Here is a 26,265-nt window from a genome sequence, read left to right as displayed (position 1 = left end):
CTCTTTTTGCCTAGTGAGAGTTAAAATATTAACACTCTCATTTGCTTTCTGTTTAAAGGATTTCTACACTTGTATTTTAAGAAGAAAGCACTGGTGAAATAATGAATTACTTTGGACACTGTCTTTCCTATCTGTATTTTGTCCAATTTGCTGAAAATTCCAGTTATTAAAAAAAAATCCAAACAAACAAAAAGCACATACACACAAAAACAGCAACAAACCCCTTGGATTTCGTAGACATATTTAGATGTGCAGCTCAGAGAAACTTAGCTCCTACCCACATTCTCTTCTACACTTTGTGAGTTCAGCTTAAAACAAGCAAATATATATTTTGTGAAATATTAGAAATCGTTGCATGAAATTTTCCACTGTGATTTGTAAACTGATTGCACCACTTGTAGTAAGTTGCTCAATAGTTACAAAAAAAAAAAATATCACAACGTACACTCATGCTCAAACTCACAAATATTACTGTACAGATTGGAAAGACTCAAGTCAAAGAGCAATCCTAAGCATGTCCTTTAAAGACAATGTTTAAACATTATCTTCCCAAGGAGAGGTACCAACACTTAAAAAATTTAAAAGCCCAAGCTGCAGTGAATGGTTTGCAAAGGGATAAGACATCTTAAAGTTGTGTTTTTCAAGTAAACAGTATTACCAGAATTCTATGGTTGTGCAAGACAACGACATTAAATGTGTGAAAGTTTAAAAAAAAAAAAGATTTAAAAGTCAACTGGATTCTCTTGAAAGGTTGGGTTTTTTAAAAAAAAGAAATGTATATTGCCACCCCTTAACTCAGTTAATATTTTTGGATGGGCTTTTAGGGGAAAGGAAAAGGGGAATGGGAAAAAACAAATAGGGATGGCAAGGGGAAGGGGTAAAGAGGGAAGGGGGAGAGAAAAAGGGAGTGGGGGGGGGGGGGGGAAAGGGGAGAGGGAAGAACAGAGAGGCCTCACAAGAGCAGCCAGCACAGCTAAAATGTTACATTCAGATACTTTTGTTTTTCACAAATCAAAAGAGCTTTCTGCAAAAAGAGCAGACACGGACAGCTTTCCAAGAGGTCTGACAGTATCATATGGTATCTGTTTTATAAAACTCTCAGCCTTCAACTGAGGCAATTTAAACTCGTTCTTCTGATCAGCTGCTTTGTCCTCCACTGAGTGTGAAACTCTGATTTGTGTTTAGCTCAGTTCATATCTTTTTTGAAGGACACCATATTCGTCTGGATTGTTCATGTGTCTGCCCAAACTGCAGCAACAAGGAATTTGGGGACTTTCTCTCCCGTTTTTGACCAATCATTACATGAAAAAAAAGTAATCAGTATTAAAAAACTCCACACAATGGCTGAGCTGCTCAGACAAGTTCAATTTTGGAAATGAGATATAATTAAAAGACTGACTATCCTTTGACCTGGTTGTAACATTGGACACATCAAATATTATATGTCTGTGAGTGCAAAATGTTTAGTTTTCCTCACATATTCATGTGCTGTGATAAACTGTGAGATTCAGAACTACCTACACGGTAGTAGGCGTAAATTTCAGTCTGTTTGATCTGCTCTTCATCAAATTAAACAGGCTTAGATACAATAAAGAACCAATATTGCATTCTATTTAGAAGGGATGGCCAAACACGACCTGTAAACATAAGGAAGACCAATCCAATAATCACACTTAATTACCAGTAAGTCAGCAGTTTCATTGAAACTTGGGCATGCAGCTGCTGGAGATTAAAAAGCAGGGGGTGGAGGAGCTGGTTTGGTGATTGCTGGGGTTCTGTGTGCATTTTTGAACCCACCAATGTATACTCAGTCATACACACACAAGGAAAACAACGTAATACAACCCTAAATTGAATTCCAGTCCAGTTGACCTTTAAATCAGTCTTGCACAGAATGAAAAGCTGTCCTTGTAGAACTTCTTTGCTGTACCTTTGCTCACTGCAAAAGCTTTTTTGTGGACTTGACCACTGACAAAAAGCTATATGCTAATCAACAATATTTAACTCGAGATCTAAATGCTAGACTATCTCTAGCCAACACAAGAAGTGAAGCATTTCTACCTCTGCACCCAAAAGACCTCCTCTGTGAGGCTGCAAACAATGAACAGAGAGCTGTTTAGACATCAAAAAATGAGATATACCATTGGTTTACAATGGTTCAAATGAAAAGCATCAACTCTTTTCCCTCCTGTGGCTGTTAAACTCCTGCAGGATTGAAAGGCAATGTTTAATTTCTTAGCATATCAAACAACTGTAAGACTCAAGCAGAACAGGAAAAGGGAGAAAGAAGGCATTGGGGAGAAGGGGCACAGGGAGAGACATTTCAAACATTTGCACGAGTGTCAACACAACCACATTACATGACTTAATTACACCAACACTGTAATTACAGTAACATTAGAGATAATGGAACAGCAAGAAGAAATGGCCTTCATTTTCATATTACATTCAGCAAAGTTTTGTTAATTAAAAATTATTTTCAATACAATATAAACAGAGGAGCATTTTTAAACCAAAACACAGGATTTTAAGCTGCACATACACTCCATTTCAATTAGTTCTGCACTTTTTACATTAATATAAATTGTACATGTATTGCAAGCTCTGTGTGTACAGCAAATACAGAACATGACCAAATACAGACCAGATCCTTCTGGCATACAAAGAATTCAAATGCCAATCCATTTTAAATAGATTATATTCCTTATGGAGACGTCAGGGATTCTTTAAGTAGGGGGAAAAAAAAAGCACAATGGGAAGAAGGTGTCATATGCATTTTGAAATGCGACACTAAGGTCTTGACACTGACATGCCCTGCACAAGCCTCCCACAAGTTCTAGTGGGTTTTGGTTCCATGCACATGAGACCCCACTTTGGATCTTTTCCTTACATTTTCTCTCTTATGGAGGTGTTTTCTTGTAAATTGCCCTACAGATCACAAAGCTAATTTAGCAAGGCAATGCACAGTTTGAGTACACCAGATGCAAGACAACAATATGCAAATGTAAATTGCAAGCTGGAGACCATTGCTGATACCAAACTGGTCCGAGAGCAAATCTCACACTCAATATAGCAATGGAGCTATAATACCCTGTAACATTAGAAGCAAAGACAGTATAATCTGAATTTTAAAATCTATTCTTTAATGCTTCCATTTCCATATGCTTTTCATTCTGCAAAGCTGAACTGTCTGAGGTGATAGTTTTCCTGTGATGTGCATCTGCCCAACGCTCTTTGAGGTAAGAGGGAGGAAGCTCATTATTTCCAAATCTCAACCCTGTCTTGGTACTCATCAAACAGGTCTTTAGGCAAGCAATCACCTCTCTGTTATCAGGTCAGATGAAGAGATATATTCCCATCAGTATGCTGAGATGGTGGCAGACCACAGTGGTTTTAAGGATTACAACTCCTGCAACAACTTGCATACATGTTATCTCAGGACAGGGTGGCGGTGGCAAGGGCAGTAGTAAGAAGTAGTGGCTTTTTGCTTAACAAACTGATTTGAAAGAGTATCAGAACTAACAACTCTAGTAGAGAGTACTAAGTAGTTGCTTAAAAGAAGTTGGTGAAATTGCACTTTTGATCTGTGAAAACTGGGAAGGATGAACTTTAGTAACATGAAATGTAAGACAGAGCTTTAGAGTTTGTCTTGTTAGTAACTTTTCCAGAGCATAGGGGAGGGTGTTTTAAAATGGATAATTATGTCAGGAGAAAGCCTGAAAACCAAGATGAGGTACCTTTCAAGAAGTAAAGCATGCACAAAGCACTTTCAATGCAAGTGTATAAAAGCCAACCAACTCATTGTGGATTACAAAAACTGCAAGAATCTCTCTAGCTCAATACCATAAAGAGCATGAGGAGTCCTAAGGCTAAGAACTCCTTAAATCTTCAAGCAGACCACAATGAAGGAGAATGTTAGGCCTGTCTGCTTACAGTCAGCTGTCCTTCAAATCCGCAACCATGCAATAATCATAACCAATTGAAAATTATGTACTGCACATGTTATGAAGTGGGCAGGACAAAACTAGCTTGCAAAGTCTACACAGTCCCAGAAGGAAACCCGAACTACTGCATTGGGGCTGGCTGAAACCAGAGCATACCACTGGCAGGCAATAAAATCACCAAAATCTACATCACCATGCTACTGAACACGATGCTATTGCATCTCCATGTAACTGAAATGCAGAAATACACAAACACAATGGTTTTAAAGATTTATAGAATGCCACAAAGACGAATCTATTACAGATGAAACAGAGTGCATTGTCCTTAAAAATATTCCCATTGTTCTTGACAGAAAATGAACAAGAGTAACACTATCCCTAAGTCATCTCTATAACCGCATCAGAAGTACCAGGAAGACATTTTACCAATGCAGATACCATTCAGCTCAAGCCAGCCTAATAACAAAATCAGGAAAACATGCACAATTCTGATACATACCTGATCTATTAATCCTGTCAATTCTGTCCATGCTAGCAGCAGAGATTCTAATTCGAGGGCTACTCTGATTAGAGGATTCAGAGCCTCCATCAGCAAAGGAGTCTTCAAATGCAAAAAGTATTTCTTTCACACATTTGTGACAGATATTGTGCTGGCAGGGAAGGATCAGTGGATGGGTAAACAATTCCTTGCATGCTGGGCAGATAAGCTCTCTTTCAATACCCTTAATGGCCACCTTCATGATAGAAAGAGAGGAAAAAAAAGTGTAAGTGCAGCAAAACACAAGCCACCAAGACTTATGGCACTGCTCTATGCCACCAAACCCGAGCTCTGCAGAACAAATGCACACAGTTTCATCTGGTTTGAAGCACTTCTCTGGCTAAAACAAATCTCAATTAACATTATTAAAGCACCGACAGCATTCATTTCAACCGAAGTGAGCATTGCCACTAGGCAAACTCAGTTCATCTTTAGGTCATGCCTGCATTGCAGGGGAGGGAAGAAGGGGAGTAGTCTTAATTCCACTCAAGGACCTAGTGAAACGAATGCAACCATACTTCTTAACAAAAGAGTCCATATGTCTAGCTTGCTCTCTGGCTTACGAAGAAGGAGGAGGAAAAAAAAAAAAAAAGAAATTAAATGTCAGACTGGTTAAACAACAGGCTTTTCCGTGTAATTCACGTTTAAGGGCTGAAATTGTCTTGAATTCACTAGGGTAATAGTTCCGAGTCGATAACATTATTTATTTACTTATTTATTTATTTACACGTTTATTTACGTCTTTTATCTGTGGCACAAAGAGCCGCCCGTGGATCGGTGCGGCTCCTGAGGAATTCCGTGGCCCCCCGGCAGCGCGGCGCCCGCTCCGCCCGGCGCCTCCGGGAGCGCTTCCCGTCCCCTGCGCCCGTCGGGGCCGCTGCGAGCCCTGCCGCCGACCGGCTGCGCGGACGGACGGGCCTGACACACGGACGGACGGACGGACGGACAGGGACAGGCACAGGCACACACCCTACAGCCCCCCGCAGCGCTCCGAGGGGCAGGCGCACCCCGCCCCGGCGGCCGCGCCCCGCCGGCTCCCCGCGCTCACCGGGCTCTCCAGCAGATCGCTCTCCATCCCCGCGCCTCCTCCTCTGCTCCTTCTCCTCCGGCTGCGCCCTCAGCCCGGGCGGGCGGCCGGGACGCGGACTGTGCAGCGCCCGCGGCGGTGCCCGGTGCAAGATGGCGAGCGGGCGGGCGGGCGGGCGAGCCGGCGAGCAGACGGGCGAGCGGGGCGGGCGAACGGGGCGGGCGGGGCGGGCGAGCGGACGGGCGGGCGGACGGGGCGGGGCGGGCGCGCCCCCGGCTGCCGCCGCTCCGCGGAGCTGTCCAGCCGCCGCCCGCGGCCCCGGGACCCCGCCGATCGCGCCGCTATTGTTTGGCTCCTTCTCTTTCGCCGGGCGGCGCCGGAAACCCGCCCGCCCCCGCTCGGCCCTGCGCTGACCGCCGCCCGCGGTACCCGTGCCGGAGAATCGCTCAGTCGTGGAGCGGTTTGGGTTGGAAGGGATCTTGAAGATCGCAGAATCACAGAATCAATCAGGTTGGAAAAGACGTCTGAGACATCGAGTCCAATCTGTGTCCTAGAGCCATCTGTCAACTGGAGCTTGCCCTAAGTGCCATATCTAGTCTTTCCTTACATACCTTCACCACCTCCCTGGGCTTTGAAGAAATCCTTTCTCATGTCCTACCTATATTTCCCCCTAACTCAGCTTAAGATAGTGTCCTCTCATCCTAAACATCTCATTCCAATCCCCTCCACTGTGACCAGGGACACCTTCCAGAAGAATGGATTACTCAAGCCCTCTTCAACCTGGCCTTACTCCAGGGATGGAGCATCCCACAGTTTCTATCAGCAACATATGCCAGGCTCTCAGTGAAGAATTCCTTCCTAATATCTAATCTAAACCTATCCTCTTAAGGTTTAAATTCATTACCCCTCTTTACACTACCTGGTCATGTAAAAACTCTCTCTTCCATAAGTCCCACATAAGTACTGAAAGACCACAACAAGGTCTCCATGGAACCTTCTCTTCTCCATGCTCAACAGTCCCAACTCTCTCAGCCTGTCTTCACAGGAGAGGTGCTATAGCCCTCTGATCATTTTTGTGGCTCTTTTTTGGACTCACTCCCACTGTCTGGTCTGTCTTGTGCTGAGAACTGAAGAGTTGGATGCAGTACTCCAGGTGAAGCCTCACAAAAGCCGAGTAGAGGGGGATAATTGGATAAACCTCCCTCAAGCGGCTGGTCACACTTCTTTTGATGCAGCCCAGGATAAAATTGACTCTCTGGGCTGCAAGTGCACACTGTTGCCTCATATCCAACTTTTCATCATAAGAACCCCCAAGTCCTTCTTCTCAGGGCTGCTCTCAATTACTGCTTCTCCCGGCCTGTCGTTCTGTTTGGAATTGCCCCAATCCAGGTGCAGCTCCTTGCACTGGCACTCACTGAACTTCATAAGATTCTCATTGGCCCACTCCTCTGTTTTATCCAGATTCCTCTAGACAGCATCCCTTCCTTCTTTTGTAGCTGCACTGCTCAGCTTTGTACCATCTGCAGGTTTCCTGAAGGTGCCCTGAATCTCACAGTCCACGTCATTTATTAAGATACTGAAGAGCACCAGTCCCAAGAGAGAGCCCTGAGGAAATCCAGTCATCACTGGCCTTCACCAGAGCACAGAGCCATTGGCCACAATCTCTGGCTCCAGCCAGCCAGCCAATTCCTTATCTACCAAATAGTCCATCAATTGAATCCATGTCCCTCCAATTTGGAGATAAAGATGTCATGGGGGACCATATCAAAGGCTTTACAGAAGTAATCTCTTCGTCTTCCCTTGTCAACTTTTGCAGTCACCCTATCACAGAAGGTGACCAGTTTGGTCAGGTACAATTTGCCCTTATTGAAGCTGTGCTTGCTTATCAGACCACCTCCTTGTTTTTCATGTGCCTTAGCATTTTTCCATGAGGATTTGTTCCATGATCTTCCCAGGCAATGAGGCAAGGGTCATAAGTCTATAATTCCCTAGATCTTCCTTTGCCCCCCTAATTAAAAATAAGTATGGTGTTTCCCCTTTTCCAGTCACTGAGGACTTTGTCTGGCTGCCATGGGTTCTCAAATATCGTGCAGGAGGCATGCACCAGGCAGCTTTTGTGGCAGCAAGGATGAAAATTAGGTGGGGAAGTGGTTAGGACAGCCAGCACCCTCCTACCCTTCCCTTACAACATGTTTCCATTGGAAAAGGGGTAGTAAATATCCTTTTCACCATCCACCAGAACAAACAGAAAATACTTTTAATACTTTTAAATACTTTTAAATTACCAGCACCTTCAGGTATTGGCAAGGGTGCAGACACAACTGTTGCAGTGGCAATAGTTAACATAGCATTAGCCTAGGGCAGAAGGAACACCAGTTAGCAAGCTTGGAGTGAAAGTGTGCACTGTCCTCACATTATGCAGTGGAAGGAGGTTAAGTTAATTAAAATACATGAAGCCTGGATTATGTGAATGATGAAACGTTGTCAGTTTGACAAACAACAAATTTGACCTACTTGTCTATTCAAAGAAAAACATCAGGACAAGAAGTTCCCTTTTCCCCTCAAAACTGCTTTTCACATGAGTCAATAAAACAAACACAGTTGAAATGCCTTATTTGAGCATTATTTACACCTGGGTTTCAGTGGTCTGAATATGAAACTTTAATGGAAATTTACACAGAAATCATGAAGATAGAGGTGATTTTTTACATGTCCAGTACTACAAAAAACAGCTTTCTGCAGAAGAGTTGTAAAGATATTATTTAACTTTTACTTTGGCAACCAGTGTCATAAAAAGACAGAGTTCTCTGGTTGAAATTATTTTGATAATGCCAGTAAATGTACAATATGTGTATTCAAACTGAAACATGTCACTTAACTGGGCGTGGGGAGAACAGGTTGGTAAGGTCATGTGTTGTCAGCCTTCCAACTATGTTTTGAATAATGATTTGCAAGCCTCTGAATAAGTATATTATCTCTTACCAACCTCCACTAATCCCCAGCTTTCCTGATTCCAGGTTTCCTTACAGGCAGGTAGCTTTTAATAAGCACCTGTCTGCCACAGCACACTACCCACCACTGGTTCTGGATTGTGGGGGATGCAGGGCCAAATAAACTATCAGCCTCAGACTAGAACAAAGACCCCTTGGCTCTAAGGCTGCCTTTGACACAGTAGAAAGAAATTTTGTCCCTGGTGGCTCAGCAAGGAAAACCATTCTGCAGCCCATGGCAGAGGTGTAGGTGCCAGCACAGGTGGGTGTTGCTAGCACAGACAAACACACATTTGGAGCACACATTTTCCCCTGTCCCCCTGAAGTCTTCACATGGACCACATTGCCAGCTACTGTTACTGCCAGGACTTGTGAATGATTCTCTGTTCAATCTCTTAATGGATCATTAAGGTATTATCTTGTTTGTGTACCTGTTTGCTCTGGCTTCGGGGTAGTTTAGAGCAAGAGTCTAATTACCACCTCCATCGCATAAAGACATTACATGGGAGAAAATGTCTTTGAAGGTCTCCAAAGGGCAAAACTCCCTCTTCTGCACTTACATCTTTTTACTAGCCTTTTGATCCTCCCCTGACTCAGGACTACTAAATTTGCTGTGCCAAAATCCTCATTAACTTCAGGTACTGGGAGGAAAAAGCAACAGCTAGGAATGACTGATACATTAAAAAGATAAGAGCACAAACCAGTGTCAGAAAATACTCCTGTCCTTAGCTTCTGAAAAGGGGGTTAATAAGATCAGCATGGCTACAGAAGTCAGATCTATCCTTTTGCTTTTTTTCCAGCCAAAGATGTGCATCTATTGGACACCCATTCTGCTCACAAGGGACTCCTTTTGCTTGGAGTAATACCTGGACATTGTTTAAGTAGCTCTACACCTCCTTCAAAGTTCACCCCTGTTGCCTCAGCAGACAAGGTCTCACCAGGAGTTACAGTATGCCCTGCACTCCCAAGAGAGCAGAGGAGAACAGAAACTAGGATGGATGGGCATTGCCATCCTGTTCCCCCCCACCTCAGGTTAAATATGCTTGTTAATTCAATAATTGATATGCAGAAATATCCCAAGTGCTCATTTGCATTAACTATCAAGATAGTTTCAGGAAGGATGCAGCACTGCTTTCCAAAATAAAGTAAAAATCCTACACTTGTTAAACAGTGCAGCTGCAGTCCTACTGCAGGAAAAAGCACAAGCCTGTGCTTTCTGTCCCAAGGAGCAGAACCAGGAAGGTTCTGCAACACCTCTTCTGCCTTCAGTAAGTCCTCAGATCAAAGCTTTTCATGACATTTATTTTCATGCTGGTTTTTGCAACCACAGTTTGGGTCTGAGTCAGTTTCCTGCTGGTTTGCCTTCCTCTGAGTGAAAATATTAGAGCTAATGTATCACAGTGGAGATATGCAGGATGAGAACAAGAGCTAGTATGACTGACTTGGAGACTGAGCTATCAAACAGACATTTTTCTCCCTGCACAATGTATTTTCTTCCAGGATGAGTTCAGAGGTGTGTTAGCACTCCTCCTGCTCTCTGTAAACAGGCAGTGATGAAATTTGCTTCTCTGTTTAGTCCTGAACAGTTGAACCTAATGAAGATGACTTCTACCCACAGGATTTTCCCAGTCATGCAGGTTGAAAGATATATTGTCCCCTTAGCAATAAGGCAGGAGTTCATGCTGCCTGAGAGAAATATGCCTGTTTTGGCTCAGGAATAGAGGCTCAGTTTTGTCTTCACAATGGCTGCCCTTCGACTGTGTGACCCTGAAGAGCAAGCAAGGATCTGTAGACCTTGGGTATTTCAAAGTAAGCATAACTATGGCCTGAGGATCTCATCACAAAATAAAACTATCAGTCTCTAATCCTTTGGTTCAGGGGTGTTTGTCTTCTCAGCAGAAATGTGCTGCAGGACCATAATCCTCAAGGCTGGATGGGTTTCCTAACAGATCCCATAACCTGATCAGCTGGACTGGACAAGTTCAGAGGGTCCCACATGCCACTGCTATGCAGAGTGATGAGTCAGTAAGACTGCACTCATTGAACTGCCAGAACACTGGGTCTGAAACTAGCTTTGGGTAGGACTTGTAGCTAGCATGTCTCAAAGTGTGCTAGACTAGTTCAGTGTGTCTTTGCATTTTAACTTACTAGCACATGTACAGTGCTCTGCTTCAGTTCCAGGACACCTGGAAAGCAGCAGAGGATCCAAGGAGCAGCTGTGTACAATATTCCACACAGAGGACTCTGCTCTTTTGTAGATTGTAATCACTTACCAAGAAAATGAAAGAATTCTAATGAAAAAGCTTCCCCAAAATAAAAGACATTCAAATCAAAATATCTTTCAGCTCTGAATTAAGAGACAGTCCTACCTCTAAAGAAATTATTACTGTTTAGCAGAAAGAAAATGCAAGGTTATTTTTAAAAGGATTTAGAATATAAATAATTTGCATAAAAATAAAAGAAAAAAATACAAGAAAATCAGTTGCAGGCTCAGTTTCTAACATCATAAAGATATGACACAATAAGTAGTACAGTACACATGGAACACATCAGGAGCTTCTCTCCTTCACTTTAGACTGTGGATACCCCTGTCACAGAAGACAAAGCTGGCAGCCTTGTCACATCTCCTGTGCTTCTAGGTGCTTCAGAGAAACTGCTGGAGTGATGAGGACGTGTCTAAGATGTGGAAACACACCTTTGTCACACAGGCTGGCTAACCCTTGACTGGTTAAAAGCAGTCAAGACAGGCAGGTTGGATTTTAACTGCTCTTGAACTGCTAGATTTCAAACTCAGACCTCTCTGAAGCACCTGACAACTCTCCTGCCTGACACTGAACTCCAAGTTATCTTTACACAATCTTTCAACCAGAGTCACTTCTTTGTGCAAATACCCCTCACAATATACACATATTCTGGCATGCTTTTCCTCTGTAGAATGAAGAAAATTGCTGTTAGAGAACTTTTCTCATAGGGAACCAAACCCCAAAGAAGCACTTCCCTTCACATAAGAAAGCAATAGGTAAAGCCTTATCTTCTTTAGCATGAGGACCACAGCTCCAGTTCAGCAGAGTCAGGCAGCCCAGAGCCACCTGCCAGCCACCACAGCCACAGGTAAATGTTGCATTTCTCCTCTCATGATCCTCATTGTGATTTCAGTTTGAGCCCCTGCATAACTCTATCCCTTACTGTCAAAAGCTAACATGCTACCACAAGAGGATTTTACATTAGTCATTACATTAAATCAGGCAGAAGGCAGGGACAGAAATTGATGTCACCTGCAGATTGCAGGTGGTGAGCATGCAGAACTGGAAATGCTCTTAAAATTATATTTCTGTATTTCTTATGATCATATCATATGGGTTTAAGGGCTTGTTTTCAATAGTATGTATTTCTCTAAATGCTTTTTCTAGAGAACAGCTTTTAAAAGCTGTTCCTTATGAGCCACAGACTTGGTTTCTGCAAACCATGTAGAATATATGGTAAAACAAAGCAGCCAAGTGAGGAAAAAAAGAAATCCTAATTTCAATTAAATAGGAGGATCTCAGGGATAGTGTTGGTGTTGATAGCTTCCCTCTGAAACTCACATTGGTTTATATCAGCTTATTTATTGATTGTATTCTGCTTACAGAAGAATTCTCAAAAATGGTTTTACAAAACAGATGGCAACTATTGGTATCATTTAACCCATCAGATATAATTGCTTCTTTACAATATCTAAAAATTCTATAAAGAGAATCATATGCATTTCAAAAAAGAAAACATATACCTATGAAAATAAAACTATTTGAATTGGAGTTTGGGTGAATAACAGGGTTAGGAGTGTGTGTGTTTTGACTGCAAAAGTAAATTTATAGGGGATGATATGGGGGAGGGACAGGGAAAGAGGTAGGATAGAAGAAGCCTGAGACTATTTCTGGAATAACACATAATTTTGAGACAAGTGAGTGTCCTCACTGTGGTTTGAACTGAGATTTCAGAGTCTTGAAAGAAGATCATACAATCTCCTTCTGCACCAGTGCCTCTGATACAAAATGCAGTTAGTTGTCAGTCTGTCTCTCAGGGGTATTTTGGAGTTCTCAGATGCTACTGTGACATTTGTGACAGGTGCCATGGAGGCCCAGAATATCTCAGAGTATTGTAGTGAGTCTAAACAGATGTTGTGAATATATGGATTACACAAGGACTGTCTTATTGGAACTAAAAGTGCTACGTGCATCTTTCTGTTCTAGGTACTATGTGCAAGTTGTATGTGTGAAGGGGAGTCAGGAGAATAATGAGTACAGATCATTAAAAAAGATAACAGGTTTTTGAAGTGACATTCCCCCAGGGAAAAGTGATATATAATGATTTGCCCTGTTTGAAAGGTCTGATGGAGGTCGCCAGCTAAGTGGAAAAACAGCATGCCTGCCAAAAGGGGTCATATGCCCAGGGTTCAAGAGCTGATGCATCATACCTGCAGGGACCCTGCACATTGAGAGGAGAGTGTGCCAGGGTAAAGTATATTCATAGCGTCCTGATTTTCCAATAGGTCTTTGTTCAGTGAAAACCAGATGTTTAGCAGTTAACTCAAATGCTTCCAGGCTTTATTGCAAAAGCTTTATTGATGGGGGGAAATGGGAGCAGGAAGACTGGAGAGCTGGAACCTCTAAACAGCAATACCCTGACACCAAGCAAATACAGTCTGGAAATGCAGAAGAGTCCTTCTGCTGGCATGATTTATGTCATCTGAGAAAGCAGTTTAATTATCCCAGCAGAACACCTCCAAGCTGCTGGATAGCATCAATAAATTACAAAGAGGCTGTAATCTAAAACCCTGATCTGAAGGTTCAAAAAATGCAAAAGGAAAATGTGGAGGGCAAGAGGTCTCAGAGCAGGGTGTTGGAGAAGCTCAAGCAGTGATCATCACTGTGGAAAGCGTGTGGCTGTCACACAACTGGTACTGCTCTCCTTTTCTACATGTACATCAAATGTGCATGTGTGCATCTACAGTGTGATGAGGGGTTTTGGCAATGTCATTGTCTATGTATAAACAACAGCACTGTTTGTAATAAATATGCACATTTCACACTACTGTGCCAACTCTGCTGTCTATCGAGCCATATGCTCTTGCAGAGGGTGTCTGAATTCAGTACAGAATAAAGAAACTGCTTAACTGTGGGATAAGGGACAGATGAAGCACCCCGTTACAGGGACATTCCAGGCACAAGGAGTTTCTAGCCTGAAACATTATGATGTTGTTTGGAGTGTAAAATGGACAGAACAAGACAGAATTTTCCTTTAAAGCGCTGGCACGATTACTCCCAGGAAAGGAGAAGCAGAACAACATCCAGGAAACTCCTCATTCACCTGCTCTAGAGGTTCTTCCAGAACTTTTAGAAGAGGGTATGGAGGAGAGGGAGGAGGACAAAGAGGTGCACAAAAAACTGGCTCTGAAGGCAGCCTTTGGAGATATGCTGGAAAGTCATCAGGATGAGCCTGGAACATGCAGTATTTCCAACAGCATCATTATTTGCCGCATTTATTTTTTAAGTTTAAAAATATTGTGGCATCTTCATTAAATAAATAAATAAATAAATAAATGGCACACCTGAATCTTTAGTTCTCACACACTGAGCAGGAGCAGGGCTGCCAGTGCGGCGACAGATGCCCGCCCAGCTGTGCTGGGCTGCGGGACGCTTCGCACGGAATTTACTTTTTAACTTTTCCACCTGGTAGCCTCGGAAGTGTGCGGCAAGCACCAGCCGATGCTCCGGAGTACGTTGGCTGTAGAGAGGAGCCACTCCTGCCCCCGCATTCCCCTGAAATCCCGAGGAAGGCAGCCGTGCAGGGTCCCTGCCGTGTCCCTGCCCTTGTCCCGCGGGGTCCCTACCTTGTCCCGCTTCAGCAGCTCCAGGATGTAGCCGAACCGGGCGCTGTCCGCCGCCTCCATGGCCCCGCTCCGGGCGGATCTCCAGCGGGATCACGCCGGCCCTGTGCCCGCAGCTCTCCGGGGCAGGGCTGTCCTGCTGCCGCTGGCGCTCTGCCCGCCCACCCGCTCCCGGCTCTCGGGATGCTCCCGGGGCTCTCTCATCCTGCGGCGTCGCGGCAGCACTGCCTGCAGGTGCCCCGGAGCACCGCCTCCGGCCGCTGCTCGGGTGCCGCGGGGCTCTGCTGAGCTGGCCAAGCTACACCTACTGGCGTCTCGTCAAACCCGAGTGGTGCTGTGTCCATCGCTGAGCCCGAGGCATCGGGCTGCTGCTGGTGCGAGGTGGGCATGCCCCTTTTCAAAGCCCAGCTTGCAGTGGGGCTGTGCTGAGGAACGGCATGGTGCATTGGTACCCAGGCTCTACCTGGTTTTATTGAATTCTAAGCTTTTGTTTAAATGACAAATTGTGTCTAAACAGAGAGCATCTACTAATGTGCATAACTGCATGTATAATCTGTCTCGTGTGTTTGCACTTGGCTGGTGGTGTGTTAACTCAAACAGAAAGAGGAAATCTTCCTATAATCTCTTTTTCTTCATCCCAGGCCTGATGCAACTTCTAGGGATGAGATGGATATGACATGTCTGTATACAATTGTGACAGAAAAACTGGTTCCAGCAACCCAAGTACCCTCCTCTGCTTTTTGAATGTAACCCTCAGTCCCACTGAAATGTTCACACCAAACAGGATCAGCAATCAGATGAGGCACTGCTCAGCCACCCAGACACAGTGGGCAAGGGAGGTGGTGTTTGACATGTGGCAGACGTCACATTTCTGTTCCCCACTCCAGGCCTTATATATACACCTTCCTTCTGGCAGAGGAACTGCAGTTCACTTAAACCAGCAGTGGCTCATTTCTTCCTGTTCTGGAGCCAAACTTCCCCAAACTAAGGTCCCAGCTGCCTGCAAGGCCTGGGGGAGAGGGACGGTGGATGGCCAGCCCACTGCTGTTCATCAGTCCTGTTTCAGGCTGAGAGGTGGAAGGTGACAAGCCCTTCTCACACTGGAGCTATCAGGTAGCCCACGGAGCACATCACCCCTGTGTGGTGAAAACACACCAAAGAGTATTTTATAACAGTATAATGTATCCCCTCGGAGGCTGCATTTCCTAAGATATTGATATAGTAGTAATGTTATCTCGAATTCTCTCTACAGGTTACTACCTGAAATAGTATATCCTTCCTTTCTTGGGAAGCAGGACTCATGAATAGCTCGAGACTTTTCTGTTACTAGATATTGTGCAATTATGTATATCAAATGACCCATTAATCAAATAGCTCATTATTATGATATAGACAGGCTTTCAGTGCTCCACTTCATGCCTTTGTGCAAAAAGCCCAGGAATAAACAACGGGCAGTGACACTGGGGACAATCAGATGTCATCACCCACACAGCTGAGAAATCCTTCATATATAATTTAACTGAGTGTGAGATATTTTGCTTCCTGATTTTGGCTCACCAAATGGCAGTCATGTAGGAAATTTTCATTTCTGTAATTTCTTTGTGCCAGTGTTGAGTGCTGGCAGAGAGCAGAGCTGGCTGAGGCTGGGACAGGGACAGCCTGAAGGAATACCTTGCTGCTCCCAAGCTGCCAAAGTCCAGGAGCCATCTGCAGGAAAGCGAGGGCGGCGGCTCTGCTGCGTCACAAGGAAGGGTGTACCACCATACACTGTGAATCTCCAAACGATAACCAGCACCAAGAGCAAACACACCTTTGGCCCTGCGGCTGGGTAGTGACAGGCTGTGTGAAAAGCCAGGGAATTTACAGCCCTTTGTGCCCCACAGCACAAGCTGCTGGCTCCACTGGAGCCCTTTCAGCGGAAGGCACACCTGCACCTGAATCTCTCTGCAGCTTTGTCAAGTTTAGGTAAAGCAACTCCAAAAAACTATCAGCCAAAGTATGTGAGACAAGAATCTCCTCTGGTGCATACACCATAGATGTGCTCCAAATCAGAGTTTTGTCTTGTGTTCTTTAGCCACAAACCATACCAGTACTTTGAACTACGTGCTCTGAATTTCTGGCTGCTGTCTTTTTTTTTTTCTTCAATAATTGTATTTGGGTTGTGGGTTTTCTATTTCTGCCAAACCTTGTAGGTTTTGATCAGCCTGAGCTGTAATTCAAGGACTTAAGAAAAAAAAGGATGATTCCTTGTTCCTCTTCCTTCACCTCCTCCTGTCCCACTTCCATAAATTGATAAATGTAAATGTTAATGTAAAGAGATGTAAATGTAGCTTAAGTCATGAAATCAGCCAGGGCAAGAAGGATATAGGAGAAGATGGAAGAAGCTGATGGTTCTTTCATGATCTCTTCTGGAGTGGTTTTGTTTCAGGATTAGCTCTGTTAGCACTCCAGGTTCAGATGGCTGCCAGTGATAGTAAAGCACGAGGAAGCCACAAACCACACATTGATTTCACAGCTTCAGCAATGGCATCCTCCCAAGCAGCTCCAGCCAGGGTGATCCTGCCCTCTGCATGACACCACTCTTTGCCATCAGCCCTGCAGAAAAGTGCTTTTCTGCAAGTCCAACAAGCCTGAGCAGAGCCTTCTGGACGGGCCAGCATCATTTACTCAAGATCTCTCCACATTTCCAGACTAGTTAGAAGCTAGGACTATCCTCTGCAGAAGATATGAATCCCTGCAGCCATTCTGAGGGCTCCAGTTTACTTCCCCTTGGACAGCAGACAGCTTGTGCTAGCCTTTGTCTTGAGTGGCAGAAGGCTGACAGGGGAATGTGCGCTTGGAAGGGCGTGGACAGATGGAGAAGCTTTGCATTGCAGCTGGTGGCCCAGGGACTTTCACCCTCTCAGCAACTGATGGCTGTGTTTTACACAACCTTTTCTGAGGTGGGCTGTGTGCTGAAAATAGCTCCTCACCTGTTCCACATAAATCCAAGATATGAAACTGCTTTTCATACTCCTCCTTCTTTTGTTCTGTGTTTTACGTCAGTTCCTCTCTGAGGAACCAGGATGTCTGAAAACCAATTCAAACCTTCTGCTGTCGTGAAATTACCTCATATTATTTGAAGTGAAACATACAAGTTCATATTTGTTATCTGTTACTTAAACTTGAAGCAGGTCTCCAAAAAAATAAGGATACTAGTCACATTATCAAATTATATAAACTCATTGGTATAATTTTATATCAGTGGAAAAACTGGTCCTGTGTTTCAATCCTGAAAGGCCATGCAACACAGGGTTCTGTTGTTGCATGTTGGTACACAAACTAAAACACAAAGGAAATTTGTGTTCTCTGACCTGTGAATTATGTTGATTCTCCCAGGGCAACAATGACAGGTCTAGATTTTCTCTTCCATCTCCTTCTCTGTCTTAGTTTACTTCTGAACTAAATCTGAGCAGTGAAGCCCACTCAGATGCTTTTGTCTTTCTGTTCCCCTAGAACTGTGAGGTATTTTCCCATTTCCATTGCACAGGGAATCCAGTCATGCACACACCCTCAGCAGCTATCTAGCACCATGGTGGAGCTGATCTCCTCCCACTGTGCTCCTGTAAATACTTGAACTTATTGGCCATCATCAGCTGGGAAAATCTACTTAAAGGGTCTTTGAAACCAGTTGCAGGTGGTGATATGGTTAAGGGCTAGCACAAATTATTCAGTACAGAGGAGAGAAAGTGCACTTCCATTTTATAGGATGCAGGGGGCAAATGGATCTGTGTGGATGTCCTTCCATCTCAGATGATTCCTATGTCACTGAACAATGGAGATGCAAGAAAGGTGGTGTTAAAAATAGTAGAACACTGTGCTAGTATTCAGCATGAAATGCTTCACTATTGAATTGCACATGTGAGCAAACATTTGAAATCGGGAAAAAAACAACCTCCTAAATGTGAGTGTGCATGCCTCTGGTAAAGACTGTGACCTGCTTTTACTCTCAGAACAGCCTTCAGAGGCCTGCATCCAGCTTGAGTAATATGAAAGAGAATCCATGTGAATAGTTTATGAATTTTATATAAACTCCTTCCTTCTGCGGGGAGTGATGTAGATGTGAACTGTCATGGCTGAAAAAAAAAATTTGCCATGAAACAGATGAGACCAAACTATTTCAAAGAGCACTATACTTGCATGCAGACCTAAACCTCTCCCTGCAATAAACCCCATCTCTATAGATTTTCTAGATCATTTCCCTCCCCTCCATTTTTTTCCCTCACCTGTGCTGCTCTGGGCCAAACAGAGGACAAAAATTTTCCAAAGTCTATTGACAAGCAGCCAGAAAACCATCTGCTCCTGCATCTCTTCTACATTTTAACTGAGATCCCTTTCAGGATGGCCAACTCCTGCCCCTTCACCCTGACAACCATGTTAGTAAATTCACTCAGTATTCATATTTTAGCCTGGGATCCCCAGATCTCTCACTTGGTGCAGCTGTCAAATCACATCTTTCTTCTGGATGGTTTGATTTTTACCCTTTCAATGTCTCTAAACTTCTTTAATGATCTAATTTTTACTCCTTCCCCCCCTCCTCCACCCCCCCCCCCCCAAGGACTGAAACGGGGTTTTATTTAATTTTATATGTTTTAATCTAATAGAAAATAACAAAAACCATGAAGATCACTAAACACATAGGACTTACTTGGCCAATAAATAACAGGAGATGCTGATGCAGTTCTGCTGCTCTTCTGTGGTTAACAAAACCTACTTGAAGGAAGATTTTCACCCTTTGCCCCTACCTCTCATTTCCCTTACTTCTGGCTGTAAGTTCTTGGGAACAGGCAAATATAATAAAATTAAAAAGTTAATTCCAAATCCATTACATACTGTAGCCAGATATTTTGTGCTCAGACCTTTATGCCTATTTCTAGGTTTTTTTGTCTTGGTGCCTTTAAAGACCTCTAAAATTCTATTAAAATATTCATTCAATATTTTTGAGACACAAGCATACAAAATAAAGTACAGAGAGAAAACTGAGTCTGTTTGAAAAATTATCTTTATGTATGATTTCCTCCTAGCCTGTCCCATGTGATACTAGCAGAGTGCCCTGGGAACAAACTCATTTAAAAAATATGGGTTAAGTATGTAGACATTGTTAAAATTTAATGCATTGAGTACATTATTAGATATTTATGAGGAATAAGCTAAAGTACATAATTATGCATACCATGAATATATCATGTAATTGCCATTTTTTGTTGCTACAGCTGCTAATCAAGTTGACAATACAAAGAGAATTTGGGGTATCTAGATTTTTTAAAAATATCAATTGAGCAAAACGCAGCAAGCTTGAGTCTATTAATTTACTGATTCTATTCAGTTACTTTAAACAACGTGTCTAATGAAGAAATTGGAGACATGCAAATCAGAGAAGGGTAAGTGAAAGATGAGCATGGCTGAGTTCTGCATGCAAATATCATGTGTGTTTTAGAAATTTTGTGTGTTTAGCAAAAGGGGCAGGTCTGTAAGTGTAAAGGCTCTGAAGAATGAAGCATAGACATGAAAGTTTTTAGGCCCAGCTGGCCTTCAGAGGCTATTACACCCTTGTACAAAGCCTGTCCAATTCATGCCTTCAAGGTTTAAGTGTGTCAGCTGGGCTCCTGCACTTTTATTTCAGCTTAATAGTTCAGCTTAACTATACCAGGATTAGGTTTGAGTTCACTTTCCTTTTTCAAAATGGAATGCTGCCCTCCTGCAATGAAATTCATCCCCTGCATTTACCCATGGCTTAATAAAGTCTTTAATCCCCTCTAAAGGTGGATTAAGCTCCCTGCAGATCTACTTTGCTCAGAGCAAGGGGGATGCAGACCCTGCTGTGCCCAAGGGCTGCCCCTCCCAGTGTCACAGAGCTCCACAAGGAGCCCCTTACCCGTGTGCCCAGGCATCTGAGGCTCTCCTGAACCCCCACACCAGCAGCTCCCTCTAACACCAGCACCCATCTGGGATCAGCTTTGAGGCAGTGCCATGCTGCTGGAGAGCCTGCCTGCAGGAGCACTGTCTCTGCTGCCTCTGGGCAGGCAGCACTGCTCTGCTGAGAGCTCCTGTGCCTCCTTCCTCCTCTGAAGGCTAAAAAGGCTCTGGTGACCTGTCAAAGAACAGGTGGCTCCAACAAAGTTGGCTTATGTATATCAAGGGATGTGCACCACAGAGCAAAAGGTCAGAAATGTCACTTGGGGGAGTTTGTCTGAAATCGCTGCAAAGAAAATTGTTCCTTTTAGTGTTAATAAAAAGCCAAGGGAGGAGCACAGTGACACTCTTGCTCCCTAGTCCCGTGCTGTGGAGTGTGGGGAGGTGGTGCATAAGTTTGTCCCAGATCTGAGATTGATGCTAAGGCTGGCCAGCAGCATTTGGGGTCCAAACCCCCAAATCATGACTCTGCCTGGCTCCCATGTGTGCTGGCATGCAGGGCAAGCACAGCACCATGAGGTGCAGAGCCAGCACAGGGTGCAGAGCAGAGAGCCATGGCTCAGGTGTTGTCCCACAGGTGCCACTGAGCAAAGTCAGCTGTTGCCAGCCTTACTGTGTGATCTTGGTCACCTTCATCTCATGGTCACAGGCACTCATGAACTGAGTCCCTGCCATGGGCCCACAAGTGCCTACTCTTCTGGAGTTTGTAGACAATTAAATCTCTCTGGATTCCCATGCAAATTTCTTTTCATTCCTTTGACTTCTGCAGACTGTTTGACAACTACAGCAGCTCTCATCAGCATACCTGGAAAAGACTCCCTGATGCAGCAGCCTAACTGAGTGGAACAGACTTCCCTCCAATTTAGTTACAACACACTGAATCCACAGAGACACACTCACTTTGCCCTGCTGTGGAGAGGAAAATCAAATGCATGTTAGTGTGCCAAGGGTGACCCCTCTCAATGCCCTTCCCAAATAAATCCTTGTCAGACAAGGATTTCAAAGAAGTTAAAGATAGACAAACTCATACTAGTTTGGAATATTGCACTATTAATTACATTTTTACTGCATTTATGTTGAACGAGGTGTCTAAACTGATGGCAAAATGAACATTTTACCCTGGTTTAACTTTTTTTTTTAATCATTAGTATGAAGTAAACAAGAATAATCTGTTCCTGACACCAGTAGATTAGCAGTAGTGTTTAGGCTAGAGCTGTCTCAACCCCTAAGACAAGGTACATCTAAGGTGCCTGAATCTTCATTTGCCAGTGTTTCCAGAGCACAGAACTTCACTGAAGTGACCAAGGTCAGGGCATTTAGTTATTAAAAAAAAAAAAAAAAAGAAAAAGGTTTGCTTTACATCCCTATTAATCCCAAGTCCAACCAGCACCAACCAGCACCAGAAAGCTCAGTTTGTTCTGACAGGACAAGTGGCTGTGCGTAGTTGGAGCAGGGTGGGCAGCCACTAAGGGGATGGGAGGGGGTCCAGCCCAGACTGGCTATCATATCAACAGCTGCTGCAGAATTTGATTTCCTTTTATAGAAGGGAAACTGTGGGAACTGTTGCTCTCCACAGTCAGTGCTGCCTTTGGCTTAGAAAGCTGCCCTCCCTGGGGAACAGACGCTACACAACCTCTCAAATGCCTGCATGTTTGCTCAGGTTTCTGCTGGGCCAAACACAGTGGGCTTGTGTTTGCTTTATGCAGGACTGTGAGCCTGCCTTTTCTGTGGCCTCTGGACCATGGCTTGGAGTCACAGGAGATGAGGAAGCCTGCAGCAGAGCCGAGAGGCTGCAGGCAGAGGGGAAGGGGAGGGCAGTGTTTGACCATCCCAGGGCAGAGGCAGAAATGTGCACCCAGGAGCTCAGTGGCTGCTGTGCACGGCCCTGAGGGGCAGAGCAAGGCTCGGGTGCCCGGCTGGGTCTGTGCTGGGCTCAGGAGCTGTCACAGGGCTGGGGAACAGCTTTCCCACCCATTGCTGCCATTCCCAGCTCGGAGCTGGCAGTGCCCCTCAGCAGGGAGGAATGAGCATCCTGGGCAGAGCAAACACATGCCTCTGCTGTTCCCTCATTCCTGCCTTTAATAAAAACTAGGATAAACCAGGGCTGGCAGAAGGGAAGGGACTTGTCTAACGGCCAGGGAAGCTCACCTTGTTAACCCAGTTAACACCTTTTCTTTAGATGCCCACCATCACAGTCCTCACTTGTACCAGCAGCTCCTCAATCTGTACAATAAAGTTGCTTGAGGCTGGAGTGTTTTTTATGCTGAAAACAGATGTCAAGGCATGGAGCCATCAGAAAAATTTGGTGGCAGTAGCAGTTTGCATGATGTGCACAGGAAGCTATCTATAGCAACTGGGAGGTCACAGAGGGCACGTTATCACCACCCTGCAGGACTCACTCTGGCCACATACAGGGAGTTATATATAGAGCTGTACACAAAAACACAGAAGAGCTCTGTGCCTATGTTGGAAAGCCTCACCAGGACTCCTCTTGAGCAGACCTTGGTCTCACCAGAGACCTGCATATTTCAGAGGATATTTTGGAAGATGCTGGCCAGCGAGTGCCCCTTGAAGGCAGCTGATCTGTGAAGTACAAATGTATAGAGTGCATGTGTGCCCAACCTAGCTAATATTTCTGATTTCCTCTGAAGTATTTTTGTGATATTTATAAACACCTTTCCATCTATGTATGTCACAGATTGGCACTACAATAAACTGTCCCACCAGAGCAATACTCTCCCTGGTTTAAGAATTCACAGGTTAGGGGTTCAGGAGAGGTAGGGGTGGCATTAAAAAAAAAAAAATAAAATGAAGTGGAATCCAAGGAATTCTAAGAAATAGAAAACCAAAGTGCCCCAAGGCAGGATAAACTATCCCTACACCATGCCCAAGCGTTCTGCGTCTAACCTGCTGTGAAAGAGCATCCCTGACAAATGCACCCAGGGAAACAGGTTTACACAGATGATAATTTTGCACATGACAGGGTATGAATTCAAAGGAGGTTTTAATCATAAAATAAGCAGAATGGATTTTGGGACAAAGATGATAATGCAACTTGGTCAAGTGAGCTTATTTTAGTAAGGCTTGGCTGTAATTTAAAGACGGTTGTTAAACAAAGACTTCTGGACAGCACAAGAGCAAATTAATATAGCTCTGTGAATAGGGGAACCTTTAAATCAAACACAGGCAGCAAGCAATTTCAACAGCAGACTTGCATATTTGCTTTCTAGGCAGCATATGCACTTGTCCCACAAGCCCTCATGAATGGCAATAAACCACAGAGAAACTCCCTTGACTTGTGTCATTTTCACTTCAAATTTTTCTTTTGCAGATTTCACATAAAAAGATAAGGGTGAGGTAGAGCCTTTGTCTCATGTCTGGAGCAAAGGAAACACAGGGAGGGTTCTGGATGGAAGCCCAAGCTGGATCTTGCAGAGATAGCCTTGTGAAAGCCTCCACGCTCTTCCAGATCCAAGGTGGTGCTCCAGGGGTGCACAGGTGTGGTGGGTTGACCTGGGCTGGGCACCAGACACCTACCAAACCACCATCACTGTCCTTCCTAGCTGCACAGCAAAGAGAAAATAAGATTGAAAAGGACTCACATGTTCACGTAAGGCAATTTACTAAAGCAAAAGTAATGTGCAAGTTTGCTCATGCACAATCAAAGAGAAAAAACTAGGTTTATTCTCTACATCCCACTGGTGTGCCATATTCAGCCACTTCCCGGAAACAAGGCTTCAACACCTGGCGTGGTTGATCCAAAAGGCAAATATAGTAAATAAAAAATGGCCCCCTTCCTCCTCTTTTTCTTAGCTTTCATATCTGAGCAGATGTAATATGCTATGAAATACCCCTTGGGTCATTTTGGGTCAGCTGGCCTGGTTGTGTCTTCCCCCAGAACCTCACCCAGCCTAGGGATGGGGCAGGCAAGAATGCTGGGGCGACGCTGCTGATGCTGCAACCAAAGCACCACTGCGTTATCAGCACCTTTCCAGCCCCCAGTGCAAAGCACAGCACTGTGAGGGCAGCTAAGGGAAAACCAACTCAGCCAGACTCGACTCAACTTAGTAGCTCCTGATCCTCGTACTAGGGCTTGGCTGTCGTCACTCTTAGGATTTAACATGGAAGCCACTTTTACAAGCAGGGTAAAATTGTCAAAACACAGCTGCTACATTCATATCTCCCTCCTCACATTTGTGAATTTAATGTAAACAACTTATGTGGTAAGTTGAAAGCTCTTTCTTAAACATTTTTAATTCTCCAAGTGAGAGCATGCAGATTGTTATTACAGGGATTTCCTCTTCCTCGATGAACTTTCTCTTTTTGAAGCAAGTCAGGGCCATATTCTTCCTCAGAATCTGACTTGTTCTCCAGTGGTAGCAGCTTGTCCAGTCCAGTCCAATCCAGTCCAGTCCCATTCTCAAGTACGGAACCTGTACCAGCAGATACATTTCAAAGAATGCCAGTCTCACCTTGGTGGAAGGCAAGATCATGGAGCAAATCCTCCTAGAATTTATGCTAAGGCATGTGGAAAATAAGTAGTGATTTGTGACAGCCAGCCTTCACTAAGGGCAAATAGTGTGTGACAATTTTTGTGACCTTCTGAAATGGGCTTAGACTGATGGATGTGGAAAGGGCAACTGACATCATATATGCAGATTTGTGTAAAGCCTTTGACACTGTCCTCTGTAACATCCTTAATCTAAAACGGAGAGGGTGGACTACTCGATGGATAAGGAATGGGCTGTATAGTCTCACTCAAAATGCCCAGGTAGGGAGCAGTGTTGTGGTCAGTGTGTGGTTAACCCCTCGTGCAGGGGCTGATACTGGGGCTGGCACTGCTCCACACCCCTGCAGGCAGCAAGGACAGTGGGAATGAGGGACCCCCTCAGCAAGTGTGCCCGTGACTCTGAGCTGCTTGGTGTTGTCCACACACCAGAAGGAAGGGAGGGCATCCAAAGGAACATGGACAGGCTTGAGAAGGGGCCTTGTTCAAACCTCATGGAGTTTAGTGCAGCCAAGTGGAAGGTTCTGCAGACAGGAGTAGAGACTGGGCAGAGAATGGATTGAGAGCAGCCCTGCTAGAAGGACTGAGAGGTGCTGGTGGGTGAGAGGCTGGACATGACCTGGCCATGAGCACCCACAGCCCAGAAAGCCAAATGGCAGCATCCAAAGCAGCGTGAGCAGGGGAGGGAGGGGATTCTGCCCCCTGCTCTACTCTAGTGAGAACCATTTGGATCCATTTGGAGAAATGCATGTATCTGAGATCCTCAACATAAGAAGGACGTGCACCTTTTGGAGTGCATCCAGAGGAAGCCATGAAGATGGTCAGAGGGCTAGAACATCTCTCCTGTGAAGACAGGCTTAGAGGGGGTTGTTCGATCTGGGAAGAAGGCGGCTCTGGGGAGACCTATAGCAGTAGGAGTACTTCCAGTGCCCAAAGGGATCCTAAAAAGTCAGAAAGGGCTTTTTACAAGTGCATGTAGTGACAGGACAAGGGAGAATGGATTAAAACAGAGAGTAAATATTAGGAAAAAGTTCTCCACCTGTGAGGGTGGTGAGGCACTGGGAAAAGATTTGCCCAGAGGAGGTGTGGATGCCCCATCCCTGGAACTGTTCAAATCTAGGTTGGATTGGGCTGATCTGGTGGGAGGTCTCTCTGCCCACAGCTGGGGGTTGGATCAGATGATTTTTAAGGTCCTTTCCAATTCAAACCATTCTATGATTCCATGTTCTCATGATGTAGTTATCAAACAAGGCACTTTTCCAGTGCCTCAAAAATAAAGCAGTAGTGCCAGGGTTTGCAGCCCTTGGTGGGTTCAGCTTGAAAACCTTTGGAAGTTATCATTCACTGTGCCCTTGGGAAGACAGGTCCTCACTCAGAACATGTAACTTGGAAAAAAAGACATAACAAGAGCTACAGTTCAAAAGAAATTAGTTTTACCTCC

At 44.5% G+C, this 26,265-nt stretch overlaps 1 protein-coding gene across 2 annotated transcripts in view; it reads right to left on the bottom strand.

The window, feature by feature from the left end:
* The window catches only part of TRIM36 (tripartite motif containing 36), a 34,738-nt gene extending 20,163 nt beyond the window's left edge, over window positions 1-14,575 (bottom strand). Inside the window, exons 1-2 of one of the 2 annotated variants that reach the window (XM_079331559.1) lie at window positions 14,369-14,575; window positions 4,444-4,678 (exon numbers count right to left, since the gene is read on the bottom strand). In XM_079331559.1, coding sequence (XP_079187685.1) covers window positions 4,444-4,678; window positions 14,369-14,428 — 295 coding nt within the window. In that variant the 5' untranslated portion in view covers window positions 14,429-14,575. Of the gene's footprint in view, window positions 1-4,443; window positions 4,679-5,530; window positions 5,680-14,368 lie in introns of those variants that run through there. The other variant, XM_079331560.1, reaches the window with a different exon arrangement.
* Window positions 14,576-26,265: the final 11,690 nt, after the last annotated feature.

The sequence above is a fragment of the Erithacus rubecula genome, assembly GCF_903797595.1.
Source record: "Erithacus rubecula genome assembly, contig: SUPER_Z_unloc_5, whole genome shotgun sequence".
NCBI classification, from domain to species: Eukaryota; Metazoa; Chordata; class Aves; order Passeriformes; family Muscicapidae; genus Erithacus; species Erithacus rubecula.
Note: the sequence above shows the minus strand (reverse complement) of the source record. Positions and strands in the feature narration are given on the sequence as shown.